This window comes from Papio anubis, chromosome 5, assembly GCF_008728515.1.
Source record: "Papio anubis isolate 15944 chromosome 5, Panubis1.0, whole genome shotgun sequence".
NCBI classification, from domain to species: domain Eukaryota; kingdom Metazoa; phylum Chordata; class Mammalia; order Primates; family Cercopithecidae; genus Papio; species Papio anubis.
This window is the reverse complement of record NC_044980.1, coordinates 103943047-103969379: the sequence shown is the minus strand read 5'-3', so window position 1 is coordinate 103969379 and position 26333 is coordinate 103943047. Positions and strand designations below refer to the sequence as shown.

The 26333-nt window shown below is 38.1% G+C and overlaps 2 protein-coding genes and 1 long non-coding RNA gene across 7 annotated transcripts in view; 1 reads left to right on the top strand and 2 right to left on the bottom strand.

The window, feature by feature from the left end:
* Nucleotides 1-15082, bottom strand: part of WDR36 (WD repeat domain 36) — a 37841-nt gene extending 22759 nt beyond the window's left edge. Inside the window, exons 1-11 of the mRNA XM_003899986.5 lie at nucleotides 14718-15082; nucleotides 12395-12422; nucleotides 10005-10105; nucleotides 8344-8461; nucleotides 6403-6535; nucleotides 4737-4791; nucleotides 3314-3446; nucleotides 2892-3067; nucleotides 2429-2549; nucleotides 1886-1951; nucleotides 1110-1196 (exon numbers count right to left, since the gene is read on the bottom strand). Of these exons, the coding sequence (XP_003900035.4) occupies nucleotides 1110-1196; nucleotides 1886-1951; nucleotides 2429-2549; nucleotides 2892-3067; nucleotides 3314-3446; nucleotides 4737-4791; nucleotides 6403-6535; nucleotides 8344-8461; nucleotides 10005-10105; nucleotides 12395-12422; nucleotides 14718-14879 (1180 nt within the window). The 5' untranslated portion in view covers nucleotides 14880-15082. The remainder of the gene's footprint in view (nucleotides 1-1109; nucleotides 1197-1885; nucleotides 1952-2428; nucleotides 2550-2891; nucleotides 3068-3313; nucleotides 3447-4736; nucleotides 4792-6402; nucleotides 6536-8343; nucleotides 8462-10004; nucleotides 10106-12394; nucleotides 12423-14717) is intronic.
* A 14-nt stretch (nucleotides 15083-15096) lies between these two features.
* On the top strand, nucleotides 15097-19663 carry LOC103885317. Of its 4 annotated transcripts, none has more exons than XR_001903625.3 (6): nucleotides 15097-15266; nucleotides 16668-16931; nucleotides 18466-18566; nucleotides 18766-18820; nucleotides 18917-19082; nucleotides 19577-19663. It is a non-coding gene; the product is annotated as an uncharacterized LOC103885317 (long non-coding RNA). The 4 variants fall into 4 exon arrangements; XR_648345.4 differs by having other exon boundaries at nucleotides 15159-15266; nucleotides 16766-16931; XR_001903624.3 differs by having other exon boundaries at nucleotides 15177-15282; nucleotides 16766-16931.
* Nucleotides 19171-25911, bottom strand: TSLP (thymic stromal lymphopoietin). Of its 2 annotated transcripts, none has more exons than XM_031666386.1 (6): nucleotides 25824-25911; nucleotides 24240-24827; nucleotides 23920-24056; nucleotides 23059-23103; nucleotides 22334-22468; nucleotides 19171-20019 (listed from the first exon to the last, which is right to left on the bottom strand). In XM_031666386.1, the coding sequence occupies exons 2-6, from the start codon at nucleotides 24241-24243 to the stop codon at nucleotides 19891-19893; spliced, it is 450 nt and encodes a 149-aa protein (XP_031522246.1). In that variant the 5' UTR covers nucleotides 24244-24827; nucleotides 25824-25911; the 3' UTR covers nucleotides 19171-19890. The 2 variants fall into 2 exon arrangements, with proteins under 2 accessions (XP_031522246.1, XP_031522247.1); XM_031666387.1 differs by having other exon boundaries at nucleotides 25813-25895.
* Nucleotides 25912-26333: the final 422 nt, after the last annotated feature.

The following is a 26333-nucleotide window of genomic DNA, read 5'->3' as shown; positions in this document are numbered from 1 at the left end:
CATCTATTACTTATTAGGCAGGTAATATTTCAGACACTACGGATACAATGGTAAAACAAACAGGTAATACCTGATAGCAATGTTTCCAATCTAACAAGAGGTTATTATTTTTTAATTGACGAATAAAAAGTGTGTGTAGTTATGTTTATGGCATAGAACATAATGTTGTGATATGTATACATTGTGGAATGGCTAAATCAAGCTAATTAACATACCTACCAAGAGATTCTAATTAGAAGAAATTATCATATCATAAAGTATGATAGTGTTTTCTTATAAGACCACTCAGGAGATTTGGGGAAAGTAAATGGCTCTCTGGATAGAGTGGTAGAACAAGTAGAAATTAGCAGGGGGGATAACATGCACAAGAAAAAACGAACAAAACAGAGGACAGCAAGTAAGTGTAGTATCTTCTTGGGAGGGACAGGAGTAGGGCAAGGCAATCAGGACCACACTACAAAAGGTCTTGGAAGTCATGTTAAGGAGATGAGATTCCACTCTAAAGGTGTAAGAAGCCACTAAAAAATTTTAAGCAGATGAGTGATGTGATTCAAATGTATTTAGAAACATCATTCAAGCTCTAAGAAAACAGAAAGGTGTCATAATAATAACTTTCAAATAGAAATGGTGCCTACACAGTAATTTCCCATGATAGATTTCACGCAACAAACCCATTATCTATATTTTTCTTAAAATCACTTCTTTGAAAGAAGCATTGATCAAATGACATAGTATACTAAGACCTCAGTAGTCTTAGATCTTAATTAGTCAGACCTCTGTGTTCTCATACTTTGCTGTTCCAGTTCTTCTTACATTAGTAACTTTCATTATACTAGGTATATGACAAAACAAAAAGAAAGGCTATAAAATCAAATATTATAAATACCTGTTATAGAGAAGAGCAAAGCCTACGGTTAATAGATGAGAAGTTACATTTAAAATAACTCATTTTTAGTCTTCACACAACACCAGCATGCACCTGGGGTTACCTTCTGAATGCTTATTAATATTTGTAAAAGCATTTATTAAAACAGAGAAAATAAAATAGCACACAGTAGGAAATAAATGACAAAGGAGAACTTCTCAAAACACAGTATGAAGTTACTTACCTGCTGCAAACTTTGTGATGGGTGGAAGTCTCACTGACATGGTATTCTGAAGTCCTTTACGTTTGACTCTCTTTTTATTTATTAACCCTGAGGTTGGGGGAGAGGGGAACATAGATAGCTATGAATCCTTCTTAATAAAAAGTGTATATAAAAGAAAAGTTATCATTGTCTTATAACTATAAAGTTCAAGACATTCCCATTTAAGTCAAAAACAAAAGATGTTATTGCCACTGTTATTTTTTAATTCTAAGAAAAGTTATTTTAGATATTGTTAAAAAATGTTTAAATTTATATACATGCATGAATTGTATAAGATAGTCACTTAAAATTATTAATAATAAAACTGAATAAGATTTTGTTGTTTAATAAAATCTTTCAAAGGCTGGAAACTATGAAAAGGGAAAGAGAACAAAATGATTGCTTTAAAGCAAAATAATTGGATGCTGCTTACTTTGATGCTTTCTCTAAGCTACCTTCCATTTTAAAAACTGTGCACTGTACAGTAGCTCAAGTAAGGCCATCAACATCTTTTGGGTGGCAACCGTATGTTTTTACCACCCAAGATGTCTAACCTTTTTCAATAACCTCATAGCAGAACCTCAACCACTTCTATAGCAACTTTGATCCTAGGAATCTTACTACCTCTTCCATACATGTTTATCTAGTTCATCCAAGAAAAAATAAAATGCATTAATGAAACCTCTTCCAGTTGTTTCACAGAATGTCAAAATGTTTCTTTCGTGACCAGCTTATTTTCTGTCTTGCAAAGGACCTACCATGTCCCAAGCTCTTATTGAATTTTTCGTGTACTGTGGAAAATGACTGAAGAGTTCCATCTTGACCTGTTGATATACACAGAAAATCTCTAATCAAGCTTTATCAAAACAAGGGACTATGTGAATCACAAATTTTATAAAATTCAATTTGAAAATCTTGAAGTTACAGTTTGGGACAGTTTAAAGGGAAAACCAGATTGCAACTACTTCATTAAAATATTGAACATTTTATAGAATGGCATTTAGTAAAAACAAAGGATAAAATGAAAATGAGGTACTAATAATTTTCAGCAGACTAACAGAATTTTTAGAATCTGACCATTCTGTCTCTGAGGATTAGTAAACAGAAGGACACATTAAGCACAGATAATAATATCTACAGTGCTTCTCAAGTAGACAAAAAGGACTCTTAGTTTTACCCAGACTTCTAAGTCACTCAAAGAGATATGTGAATCTAAATATGTATAAATATCAAACCTAACACTGGGCACCCACATCTCAATACTTGCTGGAATAAACTAATAGTATGAAACAGAAGCTCACTTGCACTTAGAATCTGCTGTCCATTCTGTCCATAATATCTGATACTGGTAAGAGGAGCACTATGACCCATTCTGAATCTCAAAAGTCGGCCTTCACCTGTAGGACCATCAAATATCCATATCTGCCAAGAAATAAAAATGTAAAGTTCTTCTACAATGTTCCATCTGATCTGCAAGTAGTCAAATCACCCCCTACATAAATCAACTGGCATTGAGTAGTGCTTGCTAAGCCAGTGACCCTAGAGCTACAAGGGAGGGAGTGGGTACTGGGAGAGAAATAAACTGTAATTCTTTCCCGCTACGCTGCAATCATGTCACCTGCTGTGCTTTTTGTCTCATCTATACCAGTATCTCATTCCATATTCCTTTCATCTCCTAGGTTGAAAGCTGACACATTAAAGCAAGCTTGTAATAACCCAAAGGGTAAGTTAGATGAGTCAGGAAGATAACAACAATCCTAATACCCTGAGAGCATTGTCAGCGCCATTTGTGACAAGAAGTGGCTCTCTATGGAGAAATGTCAGTCCGGCAATTGCTGTAGAGTGTGCATTTCTCATTTGGTTGATTAATTTTTTGTCTTCCAGATCCCAGAGTCCGATATGGCCACATGGGCTTCCAGCTGCCATTACTGGATGACCATCTGTTATTAAAATAAAATACATCAAGAAAAATACTTCTAGATCCCCCAAAATAAGAATTCTCTCTTCCCTTTTAATCCATAAAGTTAGAAAGAACTATATACCAATAATCTATTCATATTTCTTTGCCTTTTACTCCAGTATTCATTCACTTCTATTAGATTAAGCTACCAGAAGACAAAAAACATTTGACTTTTAAATAATGAATTTTAAATGTTCTTATCTTCTATCAATAAGTTAAAAGTTACCTGTGCGAAATGATATTGAAGTAATGGGTCCCCAGTCTTGACGAAACTTCATTAATGTTTCATTAAATTTAACGTTGTGTATGATAACTTGACCTGACATAAGACCAATAGCAACAACATCCACAGCTGGTGCCTAAAAATTAGATTATTCAAACTTTTATTTTCTAAAGCAAAATAGCTTTAATAATCCTGATGATATGCATCATTTATTAGGTGCTGTCAAAAGAAATAATGAAGTATCTTCTTAAAGATGGCAGAAAAACTCAACAAGTATTACCATTCCAGCATACTTTTTTATTCAGCATAGAAGTATTCAGAAACAACTTTTCCAAATTACTTCCCAGCTTCAATTCTGCCAGTCAACACCCCATCCTCATTCCCAAAACCTAGCTGGTAAGATTTTAGAAAGAAAACAGCCACAACAGAAAAAGAAACCTATGTATAAAATCATTACAGATCACTGGACTGGATGGAAACAGTAAAAGGAGACAATTCCTAGAAAGAAGAAAGGTAAAAAAAGTTATACAGTTAGTCTGTTCCAGTTCTAATATTCTATGGTTATAACGGTCTATAATACAAGTCTTACATACAGGATCTATTATGAATTTCTCTATTTTAGCAAAGATCAATGTCCAATATCATTACAGAATGGAATCAGGTTACACGTTTTATTAATTTGTCATCAGCTGTCTACTATGCATGAGACCCTGTGTAGAAACTGGAGATACTAAAAAAATATATAATCCCTTGTCCTCAAGGGACCTAATCCTCTGATACTTACGGAGTCTTCTGGATAGGCAAAAGTGGAGCTAGGTTGATGGTGGTAAGAGAAGATAAGGAATACATATAAATTGGGCAAGTATAGACAATGGGTACTGAGAAAGATAAGGGTATACTGGCTACATATGTGGCCAATAGAAACACAGGATTTGCTGTAGACATGCATTTATTTATTTATACATATTTTGCACATTAAAAAAAGCAGTTATTTCTTAAATAGTCCATCATCGAATCAAACATTAGGATTTTGGCTCCAATAATTTCAAACCATAAATCTCAACATCTTGACAAATTTCTCTGCATGACTTACAATACCCCTTGCATTGCTGAACACTCATTTCCAAGCTACACAAGACAATGGAATACATATACTTGCAAAATGATTAGTAACAAGGATCTATAGCAATCACAGGTTTAAAGTCAAACTATAAGCACAAAGGACTCCATAAGCGTTATTGGCAAAGGCATTATTACTTGTTTTAACTTACATTTCCAAAACACTATTTCCTCAGGCTAACAATTTTAAGGTAAACTAAGCTATATATTGTTTTGTCTTTACGTCTAAAATTATCATTGATTCCTGAAACTAAAGGATTTTCCTATTAACTTTGTTTCCTCTTTGACTTAACAGAAAAATACTAACCTGCTGAAGAGCTGTCACTCCAAGTTTCCATCCTGGAAATGTATATAGAAGTTTACTATAAGAAGAAAAATAGTTGAAAGACATATATATATGAGGAAAACAATATCGGCTACACATTAAAAAGTGAAATAATAATAGGTGATATTTATTAAGTTCTTACTCTTCCACACACTATTCTGATAATTAAACTAACGTCACAAGGTTAGCAATATTGTCCAAATTCTAGATCTCAAACTAACTACTATGCTATGCCACCTCTTTAAGAAATAAAATGTCCTAAGTGGAAAAAAAAAATACATGAGTAAAAACCATGTTATATTACAGACTACAGTAAAAAAAATTTAGGACTGCAATATCTTTATAGAAACATCATCATGAAAGGGAATAACTTATATTTTAATAACAATATTATTTGCATGATATATGACTGTCATATGACAACAGTAATGCTGCTCTCAATTTCAGAAGCAAGCCATGAATGACAAATAACACATCCATGGAGCAAACAGAGGTATCTGAAATCATTATAATTATCATTAAAGTATTAAATCATGTACTAAATTATGTAAATGGGCAAAGACAGTATTTCAGTCACTATCCCTGAACCTAGCACAAAGTAGGCAGTCAATGGTATCTGTTAAACTGAAATGAAACACTGATTCAAATCATTAAATCTTTAATAATCTTACTTTCCCTTTTGAATTGATAAGGACTTTGGAAAAAACAATTTGGACAGTCAAATATTTGTTTGCTTTTCAAAATGCTACACAAACAAGTGTGAGCTGCCACCTTTTTCTACTGATAAATGTTTAAATAATGGGTAGAAGTATTCAAAATTGAGTATCCAGCCCTCCAGCTACACCAATATTACAGATATGTGCCATATCTATGGGAGGCGATGGAAGTACTTTAAACCCGAAAAGTCATTTCTAAATGCTAGCACTACATTGTCATTGATTTGCCTTTCCATCCTTTACCATGTTCATGTATAGAAAATCTTCATGTATGGAAAATTAGAGCCTCCCTAGTCATAATCTCATAATTATTATTTTCTGATGGATCTCCTATTACTTTATTAGAGCCTTCTCTATAGCAGTTCTTTAGTTATTAGGTCATTAGTACATACTTTTCAGTGAGCATTTATGAAGCTGTCTAACAAGTGTCAGGATCACATGCCAGCTTTCACATATGTGATGCCAGCAACAATAGCTCCAAAAGCAAACATACAGTTATATCTCAGTATCTGTGGGGGATTGGTTCCAGGACTTCCCCAACCTCTCTGCTGATACCAAAATTCACAGATGCTCAAGTCCCTTACATAAAATGGTGTGGTATTTGCATACAACTTTCACACATTTATGCATATACTTTAAATAATCTCTAGCTTACTTATAAAAGCTAATATAATGTAAATACTATGTAAATAGCTGTTATACTGTACTGTTTTAAAATGTGATGTTTTATTGTTGTATTATTATTTATCTATTTTTCCTTGAATATTTTTGATCCGAGGTTGACTCCTCTGATATAGGGGACCAACTGTATTTATAGACAACCCTCCAAATAAATATATAAGGACAGGGATAAATGAGACCTAAGTATGCATTAGGAAGTAGTTGATGAGGATAAGGTGACAACTATATTATTTTCTAACTAAAACACTTACTTAGATTTTACATTCCACAACTGCAGGCTTCCTTGTTCACTGCCCAGCAGTATTTTATTCAAGTAGGTACTTGGATGCAGAATTGCAGAAATTTTAAATACTGATTTATCAAAAGTCAACTGCAGGTATTCTTCTACAAAAGTGAAAGTTAAAATTATTTGTTATAAAACAGTTTAAAATGTTTTATATAAACATATATTTATCACTTAAAGTAAGTCTATCATATCAAAGATTTATATGCTAAAATAAACCACAGATTTAGATACTAATCTATAAACATTCCTTGAGAAATAAAATAAATGAGGGGCAACTTGTAAATGTAATTTAGACTGTCAAAAATTTTCTACAACTTCTAATAAAAATACTATTAAAAGTTTCATTCACTTTTGAATTACTTTCCAGAAAAGGATAATAAAGTTAAAAAAAAAAAGATCCTAAGGATTAGCATTAATGTTTCTGTAATTTGATCAACAGACAGGAGTGGATATTCCAAGTGAAGTACTTATACTTAGCTCTTTCAAGGAATGAAAAGCCAACTATCTAGAAAGTTTGATGGGTCACTCAAAAAATGCCAAAAATAAAAGGCACACCTCAGTGAAACTATTAAGAGTACTTCTCACACATTTCCACAAAAGAACCTCTAATAAAGGAAAAGAAAAAAACTTATAACCCTGTGGAGTTGGGGGTGCCATAACCAGTGGTCGCTTGCTCCAAGATCAAAAAACTCTCTGAAATCTTTGGTTACATTCAAAATTTCTATGTTTGAATTCTGGTTTTTACTTTACAGTTCCTCCATGATTAAAACAATGTTTCACTATATTTTCCAATAAATTTGAGTATCAAAGAAGGTACATTTCATTTAAGCTTTAGGTTCACATACTCTCTGGTACACTGCTGTACAATCCCAGGGGTATGGGTACCCCAGTTTAGGAAGTACAGTATAGGTGAAAATTATATAAACTTTACTTTGAATGTTATTTTAAGAGATCCTTGACTTTATTTGTCACTACAAATGGCTCTGAAGATACTGGTTCAATATGCTGCTATAACAGCAACAAAAAAGCTGGTCCATCAGCATCAAGAGAATCTGCTGGAATGTAAGAACCAGATCCTGTAACCTAATAAAAGCCCTTTTAACTTCTATCTACACAAGGAATACTTTTGGAATTCTGTTCCCTCCCTCTACTTGAGCAAACACAAAACAAGAAAAGGGTTACTAATCTGAAATAAGAACTTGGAATAATTCCCAGAAATGTAATCTTCAGGATATTTACTAAAAAAAGGAAAAAAAGAAAAAGAAAAAGAAAAAAAAAAAAAACACAGTGTATTGAACAATGAAATAACCAAGAGGCAATATAAGCTAAAAATGTAACCAGATTAAAGAACTTAAAAGATTCAATTCATAATGAACCCAGTATTTTATTGAGGAAAGGTGTACACATCCTAGGGATAAATTCTTCCTGTTTAAAGATACATAATCCCACAAACATAGCCACTGTCTAAGACTATCACAGTTGAAAGAAACTGACTCATATCCCTAGGAAATGGATGTACTTTTCCTTCAGATTACAAGATCAAGTGTACTATTACAGTCTCCTTTACTAAAAGTTGAAAATACAAAACAAGAATTACTCAGGCATGCAAATACATCAATATTCACTCCACAGAGAATATAACAAATCATTAAAGTTGGAGAACTGCAATGGAAAATACATTAGTTGAGGTAAGCACATTAAACAGTTTATAAGTAGTTACCTTGCTACAGTTGTTTATCTCTTTCTTACTTAGAACTTTTTTCTTATACATGTTAAAGATTTTTAATTTTTTAAATTTCTTACTATTTACAGGCAAAATCTCTGGCATAGATATTTACATAGATTTTAAATTTTAATTAAACACATACTACCCTAAGATAAAGCAAATAAGTGAGTTAACTCTTACCTTCTGAATATATGTGCCAAATAATAAGAATGCTGTCAGTATCAACAGAGATAATGTGGTCTCCAAAGGGTTGCAACAGATGGATTTCTGCCTTATGACCCTTAAAGGTATGTACTATCTACAATATCGAAGTTTAAAAGAATTTCATATTATTACTCAGTCATCATGTCATATTATTCATATTATCCCAAAAACAAGCTAATCCGGAGATGCTTCTGTTAAGAAATGTACCCCAACTTTTGATTATTCAAGGTTAGGATGAACGCATAGATATGAAGGAACTAGGCATGTTCATCTGCTCCCTCAGCCAGTTCAACAATAAGGAAGTAAACTGTCCATTTAGTACAAAGAAATGAGACCTTTGAAGCTCAGTCTTCCAACTTAGGTTAGAGAGGAGGCGTGCACACACAACTAGTTCCCTCACCCAATTCAATCAGTGCAACTACATATATCCTAGCGAGATGGTATATTCCAGAAGGCTGATCTCTACAGACTCCATCACCAACTGGCTTTCAAATGAGATGGGAAAGGGGGATATAGGGTCTTTTTCCCCATACCTTTCTGCTTTGACAGAGATCCTTACAGTAGCTGATCCCTCCATAAGTATAGCCCCTTCTCCATGGTTTCAGTTCTCACCAGATTCCAGTAACACTGTTTCTTCTCCTTGGCCCTTTGGCCTTAGGGGTGGTAACAACTTCCTACAGTTGACAGTGTCCGATGCCTCCCCACCCCTACTTTGTTCCCCTAACCCTGACCACACTTGTGCATAAAGGTCCTTTATTAAAGTCTCTGCATCTGAACCACATATAGAATATACATATGGGATAAAGTCTCCTCATGTAAATCATATATATCTCCCTGGAAAAACTATAAACAACAATACAAAAATAAACATTTTTTCCAATTCTAAAAATCTGAACACCTTCCATTAAAGAACTCTACAGATAAGTTACCTTCCTCTGCCACAGGTAGTGATGATGAAAGACTGTGGGAACCACCTCACTCCAAGTCCCTGACAAGTACAGTGATACTATCATTTGGCTATCCTTGTATTCCCATTCCTACATTTCCTTTCATTCTAGACCATTAAGGCCAGGTCACCTCTCAACCTAGTTATTCCAGGACAAATTCAGAAACCAACTGGTAAATTTAGACCAGAAAAGATCTTTCCTTAGCAGTGGAGAAAACAGAATCTAGCTTTCTCTAAATAGGGAACAGGCATCTGGTTTTCAGAAAAAGAGTTATAAGCTGAATTATGCATAATGAATAATCAACCCACATAAAGTGGTAGTGCAAATATGAACTTTTCCAGGAAAGTATTTTTAAAATACACTTAATAATACACATTACGTCCCATCTCTACAAATATACGAAACAGAAAACTCCTGAGATGGGAACTGACTGGGCATAAAAAATTTTGAAGAAACTCTCCAAGTTATTCTGATATTCATCTCTGGGCAAAGAAACTGAAGGAAAGCACCAGTTTTAAGTAAGCCTTTTCTGAAAATTTATCTTCCTCCAGAAAACTGAATATACATTAGAAAAAAAAGAATACTATAGAGTTCCAGAGTGTGCCAGGTAAAGAATGACAGAATTAAAGTTCCCTCCACTATCACAACAAACAACTACTGACTGCAAACAAGCAGTTTAGTGATACCAACCTCTTTATTACGGGCAAATGCAGAGAAAACATTTCCATAAGCAGCAAAGACTAATCTGCCATCAGCTGCCATACAGCAGATATCCTGTGGAACAGAATTACCTAGCAAATACCAAATGAAAGAAACAGGGATTTTTAAGATGTTAACCAGAAACCTCAAGTATACGTACAACATTTTTCATGGTTATAATTTAAAAAAATATATAAAGATCAAAGTTGAGAATCAGAGTATAAAATTTTGACTAAAATATTTTAAATATCTAATAGTAACTATCAAACAAAGGATAGGAAATCACCTTGTCCTTCCCTAAGAGAATGTCTAGGATTTGCAGAAATAAAAACATAATCCTAGAGAAATGAAAAGAAGCTTTTTGAGGTTATTTGGAAAAAACTGTCATCTGATACACAAAGCTCTGACAGTCACCCAGGCTTCATGTGAACATCTTTTTTTTTTTTTTTTTGGGAGATGGAGTCTCACTGTGTCGCCCAGATTGGAGTGCAGTGATGCAATCTTGGCACACTGCAACATCTGCCTCTCAGGTTCAACTGATTCTCCTGCCTCAGCCTCCCGAGTAGCTAGGATTATAGGTGTGCACCACCACGCCCAGCTAATTTTTGTGTTTTTAGTAGAGACGGGGTTTCGCCATGTTAGACAGGCTGGTCTTGAACTCCTGACCTCAGGTGATCTGCCCACCTCAACCTTCCAAAATGCTGGGATTATAGGTATAAGCCACCACGCCTGACCCATGTGAATATCTTCTGGAACATCAAGTTCACTAATAACTTCAGAAAAATTTTAAAAGTAACTCAAAATCTAAATCTCTAACTTTGGACCAACCCAAAAATATTCCATATGGTATTCTATATGCCTACTCCTAAAACATTTAAAGACAATATTGTTTCTACAGTCTTCTCCAAGAGAAATATGCCTATCAATCTTTAGCATTTCTCACGTGACATATGATTCTTTTCTCAGTATCCTGGTCACACTGACATTTCCATTTCCTCTTTTGGGGCAGGAGAGTTAGTAGACAGAGGATTGTTGTACTTTCAAGCTGCAAATTCCATATTAGGATTTGTTTGCATAATCCTGTTTTATAGATTTTTCATTCAATTTTGTATTCAACTTAAGTTCCAATGCCTTTCTTCTGCCTTCTAATCTATTATTAAAATTCCTTCCATTGGAAAGAAATACCAAAATGTGAGAAAAGGGAAAACTTTTCCTTACAGTAGAAGGAATGATGGGAAAAGAAAATCACTAAAAGCTATGCTTTATCTGAAATGCCTGAGACAAGAAGTGTTTCAGATTTCAGATTTTTTCGGATTTTGGACTATTTGCATAACCAGGTGAATATTCCTAATCTGAAAGTCTGAAATCAGAAATGTTCCAATGCATATTTCCCTCTGAACATCATGTTGGCTCTCAAAGAGTTTCAGACTTTGGAGCATTTTGGGTTTCAAATTTTTGGATTAAGGATAATCAACATGCATTTGGCAACCATCATATTAATAACTGATTCAGGCAAGTATCATCATAAAATACTAAAAGCAGCAGGTAATGACTTTGAAGAGTACTAGGATATTTACACAGTCCCAGTGCATATTACCAAAAGATACTTATCCGTTACAAAGGACAAAACACTAACTTAATTTTTTTTTAATTTTCTTTTTTTTTTCAAGACAGAGTCTCACTCTATTGCCTAGGCTGGAGTGCAGTGGCACGATCTGGCTCACTGAAACCTTCACCTCCTGGATCCAAGCAATTCTCCTGCCTCAGTCGCCTGAGTAGCTGGGACTACAGGCACCTGCCACCACACCTGGCTAATTTTTTGTATTTTTAGTAGAGATGGGGTTTCACTGTGTTAGCCAGGATGGTCTTGATCTCCTGACCTCGTGATCCACCTGCCTCGGCCTCCCAAAGTGCTGGGATTACAGGTGTGAGCCACCGCGCCCCGCCTAACTTTAAAATAGAGCCTCCTAACCAATCACTATCAGGAACAGAACCAACCAACAGCATGTGCCTTCTGATACAATTCACCGTGATTCCTCCCAACGGGTACAACCTGAATCTAATCCTGAAGAAATGTCAAAAAATCTCAAACTGAAGGACATTCTAAATGAGCCTGTACTCCAAAAATGTCAATGTGTCAATGTCATCAAGTACAAAGAAAGTCTAAAGAACTGTTCCAGATTAAAGAAAATAAAGATACGTAACAACTGAAAGCAAAACATGATTCTATCCTGGCACCCTTTTTTGTTGCTGATAATGTAAGTTTATAAGACATACATGTTACCCTGGCTTCCTTATATGTTCTGTAAGTCTCAAATTTATGTCAAAATAAAAAAAATTTTTTTACATGTGCATAAATTCAGAATAAAGTCCATACTTACTTACTGCAACCAGACTAAGTTTCTGAACCTGTTTAAAAAAAGAAAAAGGGTTAAATTTTCATTAACAAACACAATCATAATAACCTAACACCTGAAGAGTAAGCTATAACCTCACACGTATATTTGCTATGCTGTCCTTCGTAAGAAAGACACTTACTGACTCTAATTTTCATTACTAGGGAAGTTTATATTTTCAACTATATTTCACCAGGAGTGGTAATGGAAGGGGTAGGTAAATGTTTTCTATAATGGGCCACATATTAACTATTTTAGGCTTTGCAGGCAATGCATGTGGTCTCTGTTGCAACTACTAGCTTCTGCCACCATAGCATGAAAACAGTCATACTTAATACATAAATAATGTGCATGGGTATATCAAACTTTTACCTATAGGTACTGAAATTTGATTATCACATAGTTTTCATGTCATGAAATATCCTTCTCCCCACCCCCAGCCTACCCCCAAAAACATTTAAACATGTCAAAATCATTCATAACTCCTGGGTCATACAAAGCCAAGCAGTGGGCTAGACTGGCTTGCAGACTGTAATTTGCTCACCCCAATCATGGCTACTGATCCAGCTGTATGACCCTGGAAAAATAAGTTCCCTGTGCCTCAAATTCTTCATCTGTAAAACAGGTATTTATTTACTTTATGGGATTGTTATGAGGATTCAATGAATAAATTTGTGTAAAACAGAATGGGGTCAGTCATATAGTAATTGCTCAATACATGATAGCTGCTACCATCACTATCACCACCTATTCACAACTTGTCTAGTTTCCCCTGCAGAAGAAACTAATTTGTAGGACTGTAGGAAGTCTGACTGGGGACAGCATATACAGCCATAGTCATGGGATAGAGCACTTGTAGACCCAATTAGTGACTTAAGTTCATTAGCTCCATTTTTTTTTTTTCTTTTTACTCCCAAGTATTTTCTGTTTCAGAGGTCATAGCCCAATGCATTGGTTAATCTGAGCAGTGTACAGTCTGGGTAAAGAACATTTACATGCCATGATGTTACGAATGTATCATCAGTGTTAGCACTAGACGAGACGTTAAAAGCCATCTTTATTATGACTAAATGTCAATGCACAGTAAGTAAATTGTTAACTTTATAAAATGTGCAAATATGTTACTCTCCTCACCACAGGGTTTCTTTGGAAGTTGAATATAGGGAAAAACACCTGTGTCTGTGTGTAACGCAGTGTCAGGAAAGACACTGTACCAAAGACAAGATTTCAAGAATTATTTAAGTAATAAACTTAGAAAAATTACATTTCAAGGAAGAAAACATTAACCAGCAAAAGTAAAACTTAGCAAGCAAGGAACAAGTGTAGAGAATGGTAACACTAAATACTCTCACATGATATCTTAATGATATGGTTCTAACCCACCCTGTCTCCATTACCAACTCAGACTCTGAGAAACCCAATTGCTCTTAACCTCAGCTCTGCCCTCACTTTCCTCTTCCACTAACTCAACTGGTTCCTAACTCCCAGCTCTTCTTGCTAATAAGCCATTCACAATCCTCCAAGAGAGACAACTCTACAACATGTTTTCCAGAAAATAAAGTACTTATTTAACACTATTATCATCCTCATCAAGGTTCCCGCTCTCACAGAGCTTACACTCTTTTGGAGAAGACAAAAGAAACAAGTAAACAAGAGACACTATTACAATGATTTATGAGCCATTAAAGGAGAAAAAAATCAACACTAACAAGTAATTTATCTGAAATTTACTTTTGTAGTTTATATAAAGGTGCTACAGTATAACGATACCTATCTTGCAAAGAAACGGCTGCAAGGCTTAGAGTGACAGTGCCAGACACTTTGCATTAGTTGAAAATAACTGATTGCCATCAAATACTTTCCCTAACGGTAATTAATCTCACCATCTGCGGTTCTCCCAATGTTACCTAGAGTGAATTTCTAACCCAGCTCGTGTCACCAATAACGTAATAGCGTGCATGTTTTTCTCTCTCATTAAGAATGCAAGAGGTAGAGGTTTGTCTTAATTATGTTTCCACCTTCAAGGGAAGGTCAATAAATATTCACTGAACAAGTATTATTGCCATACAACTGAGGGGTTATCTAGCAGTTTCCCCTTGGCCAGGCTGCCTCTGAAACTCGCCCCAGGAGGACTGCAAGTGCTAAATCAGCACGTGGATGTGACCGGATGGCGAAATATTAATAGGACAGGGAGGGGTTAAAGAAGGGAAGCCCGTGGTAGATGGTAAGGGTGAACCGGATTGCTCCAGGACAGAGTTAGGGGCCAAGGAGGGTGGTTCCTGGGAAGTCAACGAAAGAAGTCACTCACGTCATAGGTGTGGAAACTCTTGCCCACGCAGGTTGTTACATAGAACCGGCGCTTGAGCGCGCTGAACCGCACCACGTGTGGAATGTCGTTGCTGAAAAGTCCCAAGGCCCGGAACCCCGCAAACAGCGCGCTGGCCGTGCGCCTTTCTGAGGCCCGTTCCATTGCCGCCGCGATCCCGGCTCAGCTCAGCTCTGGTCCTGAAGGAAAACACGTATCCAGTCCCTTCAGCGTGTCCAGTGGAACAGTCATCTGCTAGAGCTGAAGACAGAAGACCGCTTCCGGCGCCCGCTGCGAATCGCGTTTCCGGAGACTGCCCTCAGTGCAACACATAAAGTTCTCCCTCCAGAGCTCACATGGGAGGCGTGACTTTGGTTCCGTTGGCCAAGGTCTCCAGCATGTTGCCTAGCATTGTTCTCCAGCTCTTTTGCGGCGGAAGGAAGCTCCTGAGGTTCCGACGGAACCGCAAGGGCGGGAAGCAAAGAGGGAAGCGCGACGCCCAGGAGAGTGGAGGAGAGATCGACGCCTTGGAAATGGAAACGATTTAAACATGTGATTATTTTAAAATGTACAAAAACATGAGACTGGAAAAATTTAAACATTGGATATCTGATTATATTAAATAATTATGTTTAATTTTTGCATGTGATAGTAGCATTATGATTACGTAAAGATCCTCATCTTTTGGATATATACTGACATATTTACAGATGAAAACTATAATGGGACATTTCAAAGATTACAGAGGGATTCACTCATAGACTCTCTGGGTTGTAGAACTAATTATTTGGGGAAAGGGAACTGCTCACTTGGGCAAGTTGGATAACTGTAGATTCCTCCGAGAAAAGGAAGATAAATATTAAATGTTATTGGGACCCCTGGATTAAGTCAGTATTCCTTGAGGTCGGCTGTCAAAAGCAGACAGTAGGGGTTCCAAAGAGGAGCTCATCATAATGCAAAGGGGAGTCTGGGCAGTTCATTAGAGCTAAGTGCCTTAGGATGCTGAAGAAGACTGATTCCAGTGAAGTGGGTGTCAAGACACCTCACTCCTCGAGAGCCAACTGCCTTACCAAGATGTAGGTTTGGGGAACAATCTCTGATCATGTGAACGTTAACTAAAACAGTGGTGACGTTAGAGCCCAGGACCAAAGTTTGACATATGGAATAACCTCTTATCTTACTGTTTTATTTCCATTTCACTTCGTTTATGAAAATGTTTTGGCAGCCTATTCAGATTTGGGTTGAGTGACTAATGTAAATGTACTTGAGAGGGATAAAGAGGGTATATTTACTAATGTAAATATACTTGTGCTTGAAAGGGATAAGGAGGGTCTGTCTCTACACAGATCAGTGTACTCTCTTGGGTTCCTTCCAGTTCTAAAATGTAGTTATTTTATTATGAAACAAAAGTAACTTGTTAGCTAATTTGAATATCTGACTCATACACTCTTCAACAAAAAAAAAAAATCTTGATTTATTTTATAGTTCTGGCACAGAGCCTCAAACACTTTGGATGTTAAGATCATTAAGAAGCAGATGATAACAGAATGAGAGCTTGTTATTTAATCCTTGACATGTTGTACTTACTTGTGATTTCATTTGTACCCCGGATTTCTCAATAGCAGTGCACATTTTCAGCCATATTTGTGGTATGACTTAAAAGTGAACAAGTTGCTAATTATTTGTAAACGTTATTTAAATTAAAAAAGAGGGGAAAAGAGCATCTCGCTGTACTATTAACTTATTTATTAGGCTTATTTTAATAGTTTAGTGGGTAAGCTCCATAAAGGTAGAGAATTTTTTTTTTTCTGTTTTGTTCATTAATACATAACAAGCACCCAGAACAGTATCTGGAACAAAAGGGGTGCTTAATAAACATTTGTTTAAAAAAAAGTTACATTTAAGTAATAAAATGCTAAAAATGTGGAATGTTCTCTCTTTTTTTTATGTTAGTCATGTTCCCTCCCAAAGTAATGAGTTGTGGACTTTAGCATCTCCAATATTTAAACTTCCTCCTGTAAGAAGATGTGTCTCTCTGTCCTTTGCCCAAGACTTGCAGCAAATCCTTCATAGTGGAGCAGGAATAGGAAGCGTTTGACTTACTTTGGCCAGTGCATATAAGCAAACGTGATGTTCAGCAAGTCCCAGCAGATGCTTGAAGAGCCATTATCTGTTTCTACCAACTCTCTTGCTCTTTTCTGTTGCCAAAAGAGAAAGGTATGTCTCAAATAGGAGCTGCTTTTTCAGCCTGGGTCCTGAAATGAGAAGGTCTGTAGATAAAGCCTGCAGCTGACTTGAGGTTGCCAGTTTGTAATGTGAGTGAGAATTAACTGTTGTTGCTAGCCAGTGAGATTTGGTGTTTGTTTGCCTTCTAATTACAACCTAGCAAAAGTCTATGTGAATTTTGGAGAAATGTGTGAAAATTAGCATCTAAAAATAAAAATATATAGTTTGTTTTTCTTTATAGAAGTATTAAAGCTGCATTTGCTTAATTCAGTTTTTGAAAAAATGTTGACCAAGACAGGACTAAGGCCCTCCTTTTATCGTCAAAGGAGGCAACTCTCTATGCTGGTAAAGTTATTTGTCAATGTTCTTTGTTAAAAAAGAAAAAAAAAAAGCTCCTTTAACTTTTAAGAATCAAATATCAATTTTTCATTCTATCTTTATCAAAATAAAGGTGAAGGGAAACCATATCAGCAACAAGAAAGCAAAACTTTATGGATACAAAGAAATAAAGAATTATATCAGCAGTAGACTTTCTTGTATTTTGGTTTTTTTTTTTTTTTTTTTTTGAGACGGAGTCTTGCTCTGTTGCCCAGGCTGGAATGCAGTGGCCCAATCTCAGCTCACTGCAAGCTCCGGCTCCCAGGTTCACACCATTCTCCTGCCTTAGCCTCCCAAGTAGCTGGGACTACAGGCGCCCACCACCATGCCTAGCTAATTTTTTGTATTTTTAGTAGAGACGGGGTTTCACCGTGTTAGCCAGGATGGTCTCAATCTCCTGACCTTGCAATCTGCCCGCCTTGGCCTCCCAAAGTGCTGGGATTACAGGCGTAAGCCACCACGCCTGGCCAGCAGTAGACTTTCATACAGCAGTCTTAGCCTCTGAATGAAGGAGACAAAAGTGAGAATATAGATTATATAAATAGCATAACTAACCATGTAGTCTCAATATGAAAATATCCAACTTTATATGCTTAAATCACAATTTGCAACTTCCTTTTATTGACCATGAAACATTGACATAACTGACTGTATACTATACTAGTCCACCAAGAAAGCCTGAGTATATTTAAAAAAACAGAGATATATGATCCACATTGTTACAACATTTGGGAAAGTTCTTACTAAATTAATATAATGCATCCTCTTGCCCATTACTTTTAATTGACAGTGTAATTTAAATGACTAATTTTATATTAAGACATCTATGGAATACATAGAATAAAATATATAAATTATACAATTTTTTTAAAGATAAAGCAGAAGATTCAAAGAAACTGCACTTAATGGGATGACTTTGAGTTGTCTCCTTTCTCCCTAATCCTCAATTCATTTAGGGGAATTGGGCCCAAAATTTTATGAAAAATTGTGTGTATTTATTTTCATAGTTCAGTAAAATCTAGTCAGTGAATCCCTACTAAAATGGAGTTAGTATACTTAAAGAAATTTCTCTTGTAATGGCATTTAAGGGTTTGGGTCAGGTCTTCAGAGGAAGATTTTTAGAAAAGCATGTCTTGATTTTCCTCAGGACAAAAGAAACTGCCTATTCAGCTACACCCTGAGCTTCTCTGGAAAAAGGCTGAGTCTTTCTTTTCTATCCCCAGTGTTTGACTGAAGGCTTGTTCCACAGTAAGTGCCCTTTAAATGCTTACTGGACATATAATGTAAGCTTCCTCTTACCTGTTGGTAGGTAAGATGGATTTAAGGACATTGAACTTCCCCCCTTCTGTCATGGTTTAGCCCCAATTAACCCTCAGGGGAGTATTAGAGGAGCATGTCTACTCCTAGGAAAAATCAGTGCATTCCCACATGCTCTATTTTGGTCTAGGTTCTATGGCCAGGGTTGCCCTTCCCACTGGTGTTTGGAGGATTCTGAGTGGAAGGTGAGTGAGAGGGTGCCTGTGGCTCTAGCTTGCAGCAGGAATTCAAGAACAGATTTGACATCCCCTGTTCACTTTTGCCTACTTTGTTTCTTCCAGGTGTGAGGAAAGTTCAAGAGGGGAAACAGAAAAGACTAGTGACATAATTTAAGAAAAGGATGACTGCAATGCATCCTGAAGCTGCCTATCTCCAAATATTCTCTCCTATAGGCAGGGCCAACAGGTATAAAGGGGAGCAGTCAATGGACTCTAAGGATAAGTAGAGGTAAAAACCTGAAGAAAAATAATGTCCTTTAGAAAAGTATGTGTGCAAATTGTCTACTAACTAGATTTGAAAGATGATTCGTAAGAAACAAATTTGAGAATTATTTTATTAAGAAATATATAGTGTCAATTACAAAGGAACATATACATTTTCAAAAGCATTCACAAAATAAATTAAAGTACATTCTCTCTATATATATTTATAGTAGCTGTAACAAAGGTACTTCTCAGGATCTACTTATTATATACCACTCTTGTCTGTTAGGTAATATTTAAAACTTAGCTTAGAATACTTTCACAATGTTTTGCTTGAAAATTATTTCAAATTGCTTCACTATATTTACAGTTATTTGTGAAACCCCATTTGCTTTCACTTTCTTCTCTTGTAAATTTTTAGTTTAACACAAGAAGTGTCATTACATGTAGAAGGAATGTCTGCCTTTTAAACGTAAGTTTAGGTACTATCATTTAGTTCAATATTTTTCCTTTTTCAAGGAAAAGAGTTCTCCTGCTACACTTTTGGATTTTCCTCTTGAGTAATGCTTATGCAATTACGGCTGAGAATTACTGCCAATTAAGCCAGTCATCAATGTTACGGAAGCTTCCCTCAACATTTGAAGAGTAGTACTTCCCCTGCATTATAAATTTATATTAAACAATAAAAACTTAGAAAAATAAGTTAAGAAACTCTTCTGTAATTAAAAGATAACTATTTGTGATCTTCTGTGTCACAGTTAGAGTTAATGTTTCATCTACTTAATAAAGATGATTTATTTGGTGCTGTGAAATATGACCATAATAAAGATGATTTACTGTTTTTTCAGTAAAGTTCGAATGAAGCGACGCCACAATCCTAGTAATTGTGACACTTGTTCCAGACATTTATTGGTTGTGACTTTCCTTTTTCTCCTCTTCTTCATTGCCTGAGTAGCATTTATCTGTAGAATATGAGAATCAATAGTCAAAATTACTTTTCACTATCTTTAGTAACTGTTGAGTGCAGGTTTTATTGCCTTCTCTATGCAAATCCATCTTTCAGTGTATTTCCAAAGCACCTGCTTACTGTGTGCTAGTATGTGCCTTCTCCAGGGGAATGAATTCCTGTTTCTCTACCCACCTACTTTCACTTCAAGGCCAACCACCACCTCCTTCAAAAAGCCTCCGATAATTGCTCAGACCTTGGTTTTGGAAAGTCTTCCAGTGCTTAAGAGTATGTGTCATTTAACTTGGCTCTCACTTAACATGCTTTTCTTTATATTGCATCATAGGTATTCCCCATAGCACTGAGTCTTAATCATAGGAAACACTGAATATTTGTTGAGTGATTAAATAAATGAATAAATTGCTGATTTCAAGATCTCCCTGACAAGATCACAAGTTCCTTATGGGTAAGAGCTATCTTATACCTCCTTATAGACGTAATTCAGTAAACCTAATCTCTTTTTTGAACCCAAAATGCATGCTCCTGCTCCCCATCCTTCCCCCTCCCCTGCCCCACTGTCTAGATATGCCACAGACATCTGAAGGTTTATTTTAAAGAGGATTCCAGCATATAACTTTATCTGAATTACCTTTGAATAGTACACTGGGCCTCCTAGACACATGGTATGCAGATTAATAAAGTCACAGGGTTATCAAGCACAAAAATCTATAAAATCTTACAAAAATCTATAAAATTGTAACTATTATTAGTCTTAGACTCTCCATTTGGGCTTGAGAGGTGACTGAAATAAATTTCTCCAGACTCTCCCTTTCTCACATGCTGTCCAAGAACTTGATCTAGTTTTTTATTTGTGCTCTTATTTGAATGAATTTTATTGTGGCCATCTGTAGATTTGCCAGTCACTCCTTCATAAGAAGGCATGAAGCCACATAGATTTGTCATATGGCTGTCTGGTATTGAGTTTCTAATTCAAGCTCAACCCAGATCAGCCCTATGGCTTCAATCCTCAATCTCTAAAAAGTGACAGTCTTGGCCGGGCATGGTGGCTCACGCCTGTAATGCCAGCACTTTGGGACGTGAAAGTGGGCAGATCACAAGGTCAGGAATTCAAGACCAGCCTGGCCAATATGGTGAAACCCTGTCTCTACTAAAAATACTTAAATTAGCCAGGCGTGGTGGGGGGCGCTTGTAGCTCCAGCTCCTCGGGAGGCTGAGGCAGGAGAATCACTTGAACCCAGGAGTCGGAGGTTGCAGTGAGCTGAGATTGTGCCACTGCATTCCAGCCTGGGTGACAGAGCGAGACTCTGTCAAAAAAAAAAAAAAAAAAAAAAAGCAGTCTTGTCCATCTACCTAGATTGCAGACATATAAAGTCCACTAGATTAATAAGGAGCAATCATACATATCTGCACTTGTCTCTCTCTGTTTCTTAAACTTGTCATCCTGAAGATAAATTCTCTACTTGCTGACTGAAATAAATATTGAGTGCCTGTTGTGTACCAGGCACTGTTCCAACTGCATTTACACGTATTGACTAATTTAATCCTCATAAACAATCTATGTAAGACTAACTGATATGATACTTACTTTACCCATGAAGCTATAGTACACAGCGGCTAAGTAATTTAACTAAGTCTTCACAGAAGTTATACGGCCAGGATTCAAAGTCAGGCAGGTTGTCTCCAGAGTTCCTACGCCTAACTTTCCACTACACTATGTCCATATTTAATGCTACACAAGCATTCAAATGCAGATAACTACCTGTGCAAAAATATGTAAAGAGACAGCAACAGCATCCATACAAGCAATTAAGCAAACATAGGATAGAGATTTTTTGTATAATGTAACGTTTTAGTAAATAAGCACACAATAATTACGTGATTAGAACAAGCGGTGTTGCTCAAACTTTGGACTGGACAAGAATCTCTTAAGTAGCCCTATAACCTGAGATTTTCATGTTGAAGGTCTAGGTTGAGTCCCCGAGAATTGGCATTTTTAACAGCCATACTCTTATGCTCCAGCAATCAAAACATTCTGATATAAGAGGCTCACTCAACATACCTTGAAACATTGCCGTAAGGTTTAGAACCATAATTCAGCCAAAACAGTATCAGAACCCTAGAAATAGGTGAGTTTGAGTCCGGGTATCAACGTGGGTCTAATTGACATCCTACTACTTTTACCCGGCTCGTTTGCTCTTCGAAAGATAAAACCTAAATAAAAATCAGAGAACGACTTCTGCACCAAAGCCCCAGTTTAATTTGAGGTTAGTCCCAAGGTACAAAGCAAGCGTCTGAGGCTTCGGGCTTACCTGAGTTTCCGAATAGCCTGGGCACCAGAGAGCGAGGGTAGCCTTAGTTTTCCTGGCGAACATTTCCTTGGCGAGCGACACGCAGCGGGGGGTGGGATTGAAGGTTAGGCTCTGGATTTCAGTAAGGCAGTGTGGCTGCTCATAGGCGGCAAAGTTTACAAGAAAAGGAGAAAACACCAGAAAGAAAAAAAGAAGAGAGAGAGAGTTGGTGAGAATTGACTGAAAGGCGAGAGGAGGAAGGTTGGGGAGGAGCGGGTACACAAGTCGAGAGTAAGAGCGAAGAGGTCACGGTTGAGTAGAGCAAGGAAGAACCAACCGCGGGGGTGCAGGGGCGTGGCGAGGGTGGCGGAGGGCACTGGTCGCGAAAAGACTTTCACCCACGCTCGCTCCGCCCAAGTCTCCAGGGGGCGGAGGCTGCCAAAAGCCCGAGCCCAAGCGCGGAGCGCCGCCGGACCCCAGCAGGTGGTGCCCCGACAAAGTTCCCTCATCCCAGTTCCCAATTTGCCTTTCCTCCCGATAGGGACTTCCTCTCCCTAAATTGGAACAGAAGTGTTGTCCCAAGCTGGGAGCAGCCCCGAGCTGGCAACCCAGATGTCCCCTATCCCCGGCCGCGGCGTCCCGGAGCCCAGGCACCTCTCGGGGTTCTGCACATCGCAGGATACTCCCTCTCCAAAATGCCTGGCATCTCCCTGGAGAAAGCCAGCAGCACTGACCTCTCTACTCACCCGATTGCTACAGGAGACGGTGTTGTTGAAGTCGGTACTTTTGGTCTGGAAGAAAGAAAAATACGACAAGGAGGGTAAAGACTTTTAAGTCCACAAGGAAAATCATCCCTCCACCCTTTGCTCCCAGGCTTTAAAGGTGCTCTGAAAACAGTTTCCACTCAGGTACCTGTTTCCTATGTCATTGACAAGGCAGTGAAATAGTCTTTAGATAGTGCTGGCTAGTGCTTTGAAACCACACCAAAAGGTTCAGGTCTCAGAGGGAGACCTCCTGCTCCTTTCCCTCAAGCCACGACTGCACATAGCACTATGCTGGTGAGTAATAATGCCATTCTTTGGATGTCCACATCTGTACTGTGGCCATTCGTGAATGCAAACTCTATCTAGAAATTAGGTTAATCAGGAAAATGATTACTACTGTATGTTAAAAAATTCCAAGTACACCATATTCTGTAATAAGTAGCATCCTGAAACATCTAAAACACTGGAGAGACCTGGAGCACAGCATCAACCCTTAAAGTTTAGCTCATGAGAATTATCTCTCTTTTACTCTTCTTTCTTAAGCTCTTTTCCCCTGCTGTCTTTTTACAGCATAGTCAGAGGAGCACTTTAGCAGAGGATAGACATCCTTGATGCATAATGCTCTGCCTATCAATACCTGCTCCTCATCAGCATCTGCACACTTAGAATGTGCCAATTTCTAGATAATCATTTTAGATGCCACTTGTAAGAATTCTTGACAAAGTGTGGGACCATGATTTTTTCTAAATTATTTTTCTTTCCTACAAAGTTAAATTGTAGAGTGTGTGTATGCCTACTCTTCTGATGAAAATACATTCGTTTTAAAAAAATTTCTTCACTTACCCCACTCATATATGTAATCAGGTCTTTAGAAATAGTACTGAGATAGTCTGCTTCAATCTTCTCAAAGTTACAGTTAGTGAAGTCGTAAGTTAGCACCAGCCCTACAAGTTGAAAGATGAAGAATTTCCTGAAAGAAACTGACAGAACACATAGTAAGGCAAAAGGGAATGTACGTGGAAACCCAATTCCACCCCAGTTTCACAGTAAACTCTTCCCACCAAGGCTGAATTGCCTCTAGATCTGTAAGGCCTGCCTTAGGGGCCAGTGCTCAAGCACCAGGTTTTCCTATCATTTCCAGTCCCCAGGAAGCCCTTATTCACCCATGCTGTTGTCTTAAGTTGGAGTCTCCCTGATGCTCCAGAGCATTCTGGCTGCAGATATATAACACCTAAACGCCTACGGGCTCTTTCCTCCTAGGCCAATGATTTTCTACCATGTCATTCTCTTCCTTTATAGAATTCTGAATTGATGATGTGAAAGGAAAAAAAAAAAAAAAGGAGTAGCTAAATCTATGGAATTTTAACATTAGTAAAGTCATCAGGAATTTCCCTCACCTTCCTCCTTTTTACTTTGCCCTAAACTCTTCATATGTGTTAATGTCCTTTAAGAAATGGATACCAGTGTCTTTCTCCCACAGGGCGTTTCAGTGACCAATCCTTTCTATTATTTGGGAGCAACACCTTCTGAAACCAGCAGCCACTGTAAGGATTTGGAGTCCTTGCATACTGTCCCATGCATCCTGAACATCTTTGAGAATTTCGTGTGGCCGCCTTCAACTAATGCTTTCCCTTCTCCTTGGCTAGTAAGAAACTGTGCTTACTTATGGGATGCTTTGGAGGGTGGGTGCAGTCTCAGTCTTCAACAGCACTTCCATGTAAAAGCATTAAATGTGCAACCGTGACTAGAACCTTAGGGGCAGGAACGATAAGAGGTTGAAATAAATGGGGAACGATCTGATGTGCCTTGTTCTCAAAAATCCTACTTTTCAAATTCTCATATCAATTTCAGGAAAAGCGCCTACTCTTGGTGACTAGGGGCACCTTAGGGGCTGAAGGGTCCTCTAGCACTTTCTAGTAGGTGTCAAGAACTTTTAAAACCACAAATTCCAGTGCCCAGCCACCTTCACAGTCCCACTCTTAAAGCCAGTGTTAAACCTGAGGAGACCGCTCTGCTGGGTGCCTAGCGGTGAGCGCAAGGAGAGGATGCTGTCCTGAGCTCAGCTTTCCCAGAGGCGGCGCCCGCTTTCCTGAGCTCTGCCTCCCAGAGGCTTAGCCCCGCGCCGCGTAGACTGGAAAACGTCTGTCACCTGGGGCCTGAGCGCGGGCACAGGTTTTAGAGACAGGAGAAGCAACGAGATGGCGGGCTCAGATTTGTGCTAGCAAACTATTGTTGATACAGAAAAGAGTGCTTAAAAGCGCAGTCAGGGAGAGCGCCCTGGAGGATGTCTGTCTAGCAGTCTTCCGAGTTCCAGCAGCACCAATGGAGCGTTGAAGGGAGGGAAAGGCTGACACTCATCACGTTGCTGAGACGAACCCCCTGCTCCGCCCTAGCTTGGCTCATGCTGCCCTGGGCCCTCTCTACACCCAGGTCCCCTTTCTCTCTCCTTCCCTTCCGCTTCCCCGTTCATCCCCCACCCCCACCCCCACCCCCACCCCGCCCCCCGCCCTCGCGTGTCAGAGCCTGCATCGCTCTGGTACTAGGGAAGTTCCTAGGAGTCATCGCTTGGAGCAAGGAGGTTGGACGCCGTGTGTGAGTCCCAGCAAATGTCACAGGCCATACGGTGCCCGGGAAAAAGAGCAGGAAATGTCGAGGGATTCCGGAAAAGCGTAAGGGACAAACTGAAGCCAGAGTTGAACTCTTTTTCATAGAAGGCACTGAAGAGGGTCAGAAAACCTCTGATTCACCGCTGACTTCAAAAGTGGCCCTTTTCTGGAATTCTTCATGTGTTGTACTCAAGTCACCACAGCATTCATTGAAAAAGAAGTCCATTCCTCCCCCATCACCAACTCCTCAGCGTATTGTGGGATGATGTCAAAATCTGATTCATCTGTTGTGACATCAGAGATGATTCTGGTCGGCAGCTGGACATTGCATAGGCAGACAGGAGCTAAACCCAGATTTCTTCACTGGGCTGGATGTCTCCAAGAGACAAAGGAAAGGGCATGGTGGCTGCTTCTGTCACCTTCACCTCACATGCCTTCCCCTCTAGTGGCTTGCTGTAGGGCCAGAGAGTGTGAGTGCCCACTAGAACCTTCAGCTTCATTTCTTGATTGCTGATGGGGGCAAGAACAGCAGAAAGCAGCCTGCACTGAGGTTTGACTTGCATTCTTCTGGAGGTATAACCAGGCTGCCTCCCTTCTTTTGTTTTCTCCTTTAAAAACCCCTTGTGTCTATGATCTATGTAGAGTCTTTGT

Bases quoted from the DNA above. Each gene is read 5' to 3' on its own strand.
- TSLP (XM_031666386.1), bottom strand. The intron at 23,104-23,919 runs GTAAGTGAAGAA...TCTTTCTTCCAG, and splicing joins TGATTACATATATGAGTGGG to ACCAAAAGTACCGACTTCAA. The intron at 20,020-22,333 runs GTAAGCCCGAAG...CATATTCTACAG, and splicing joins CAGGCTATTCGGAAACTCAG to ATAAATGCTACTCAGGCAAT.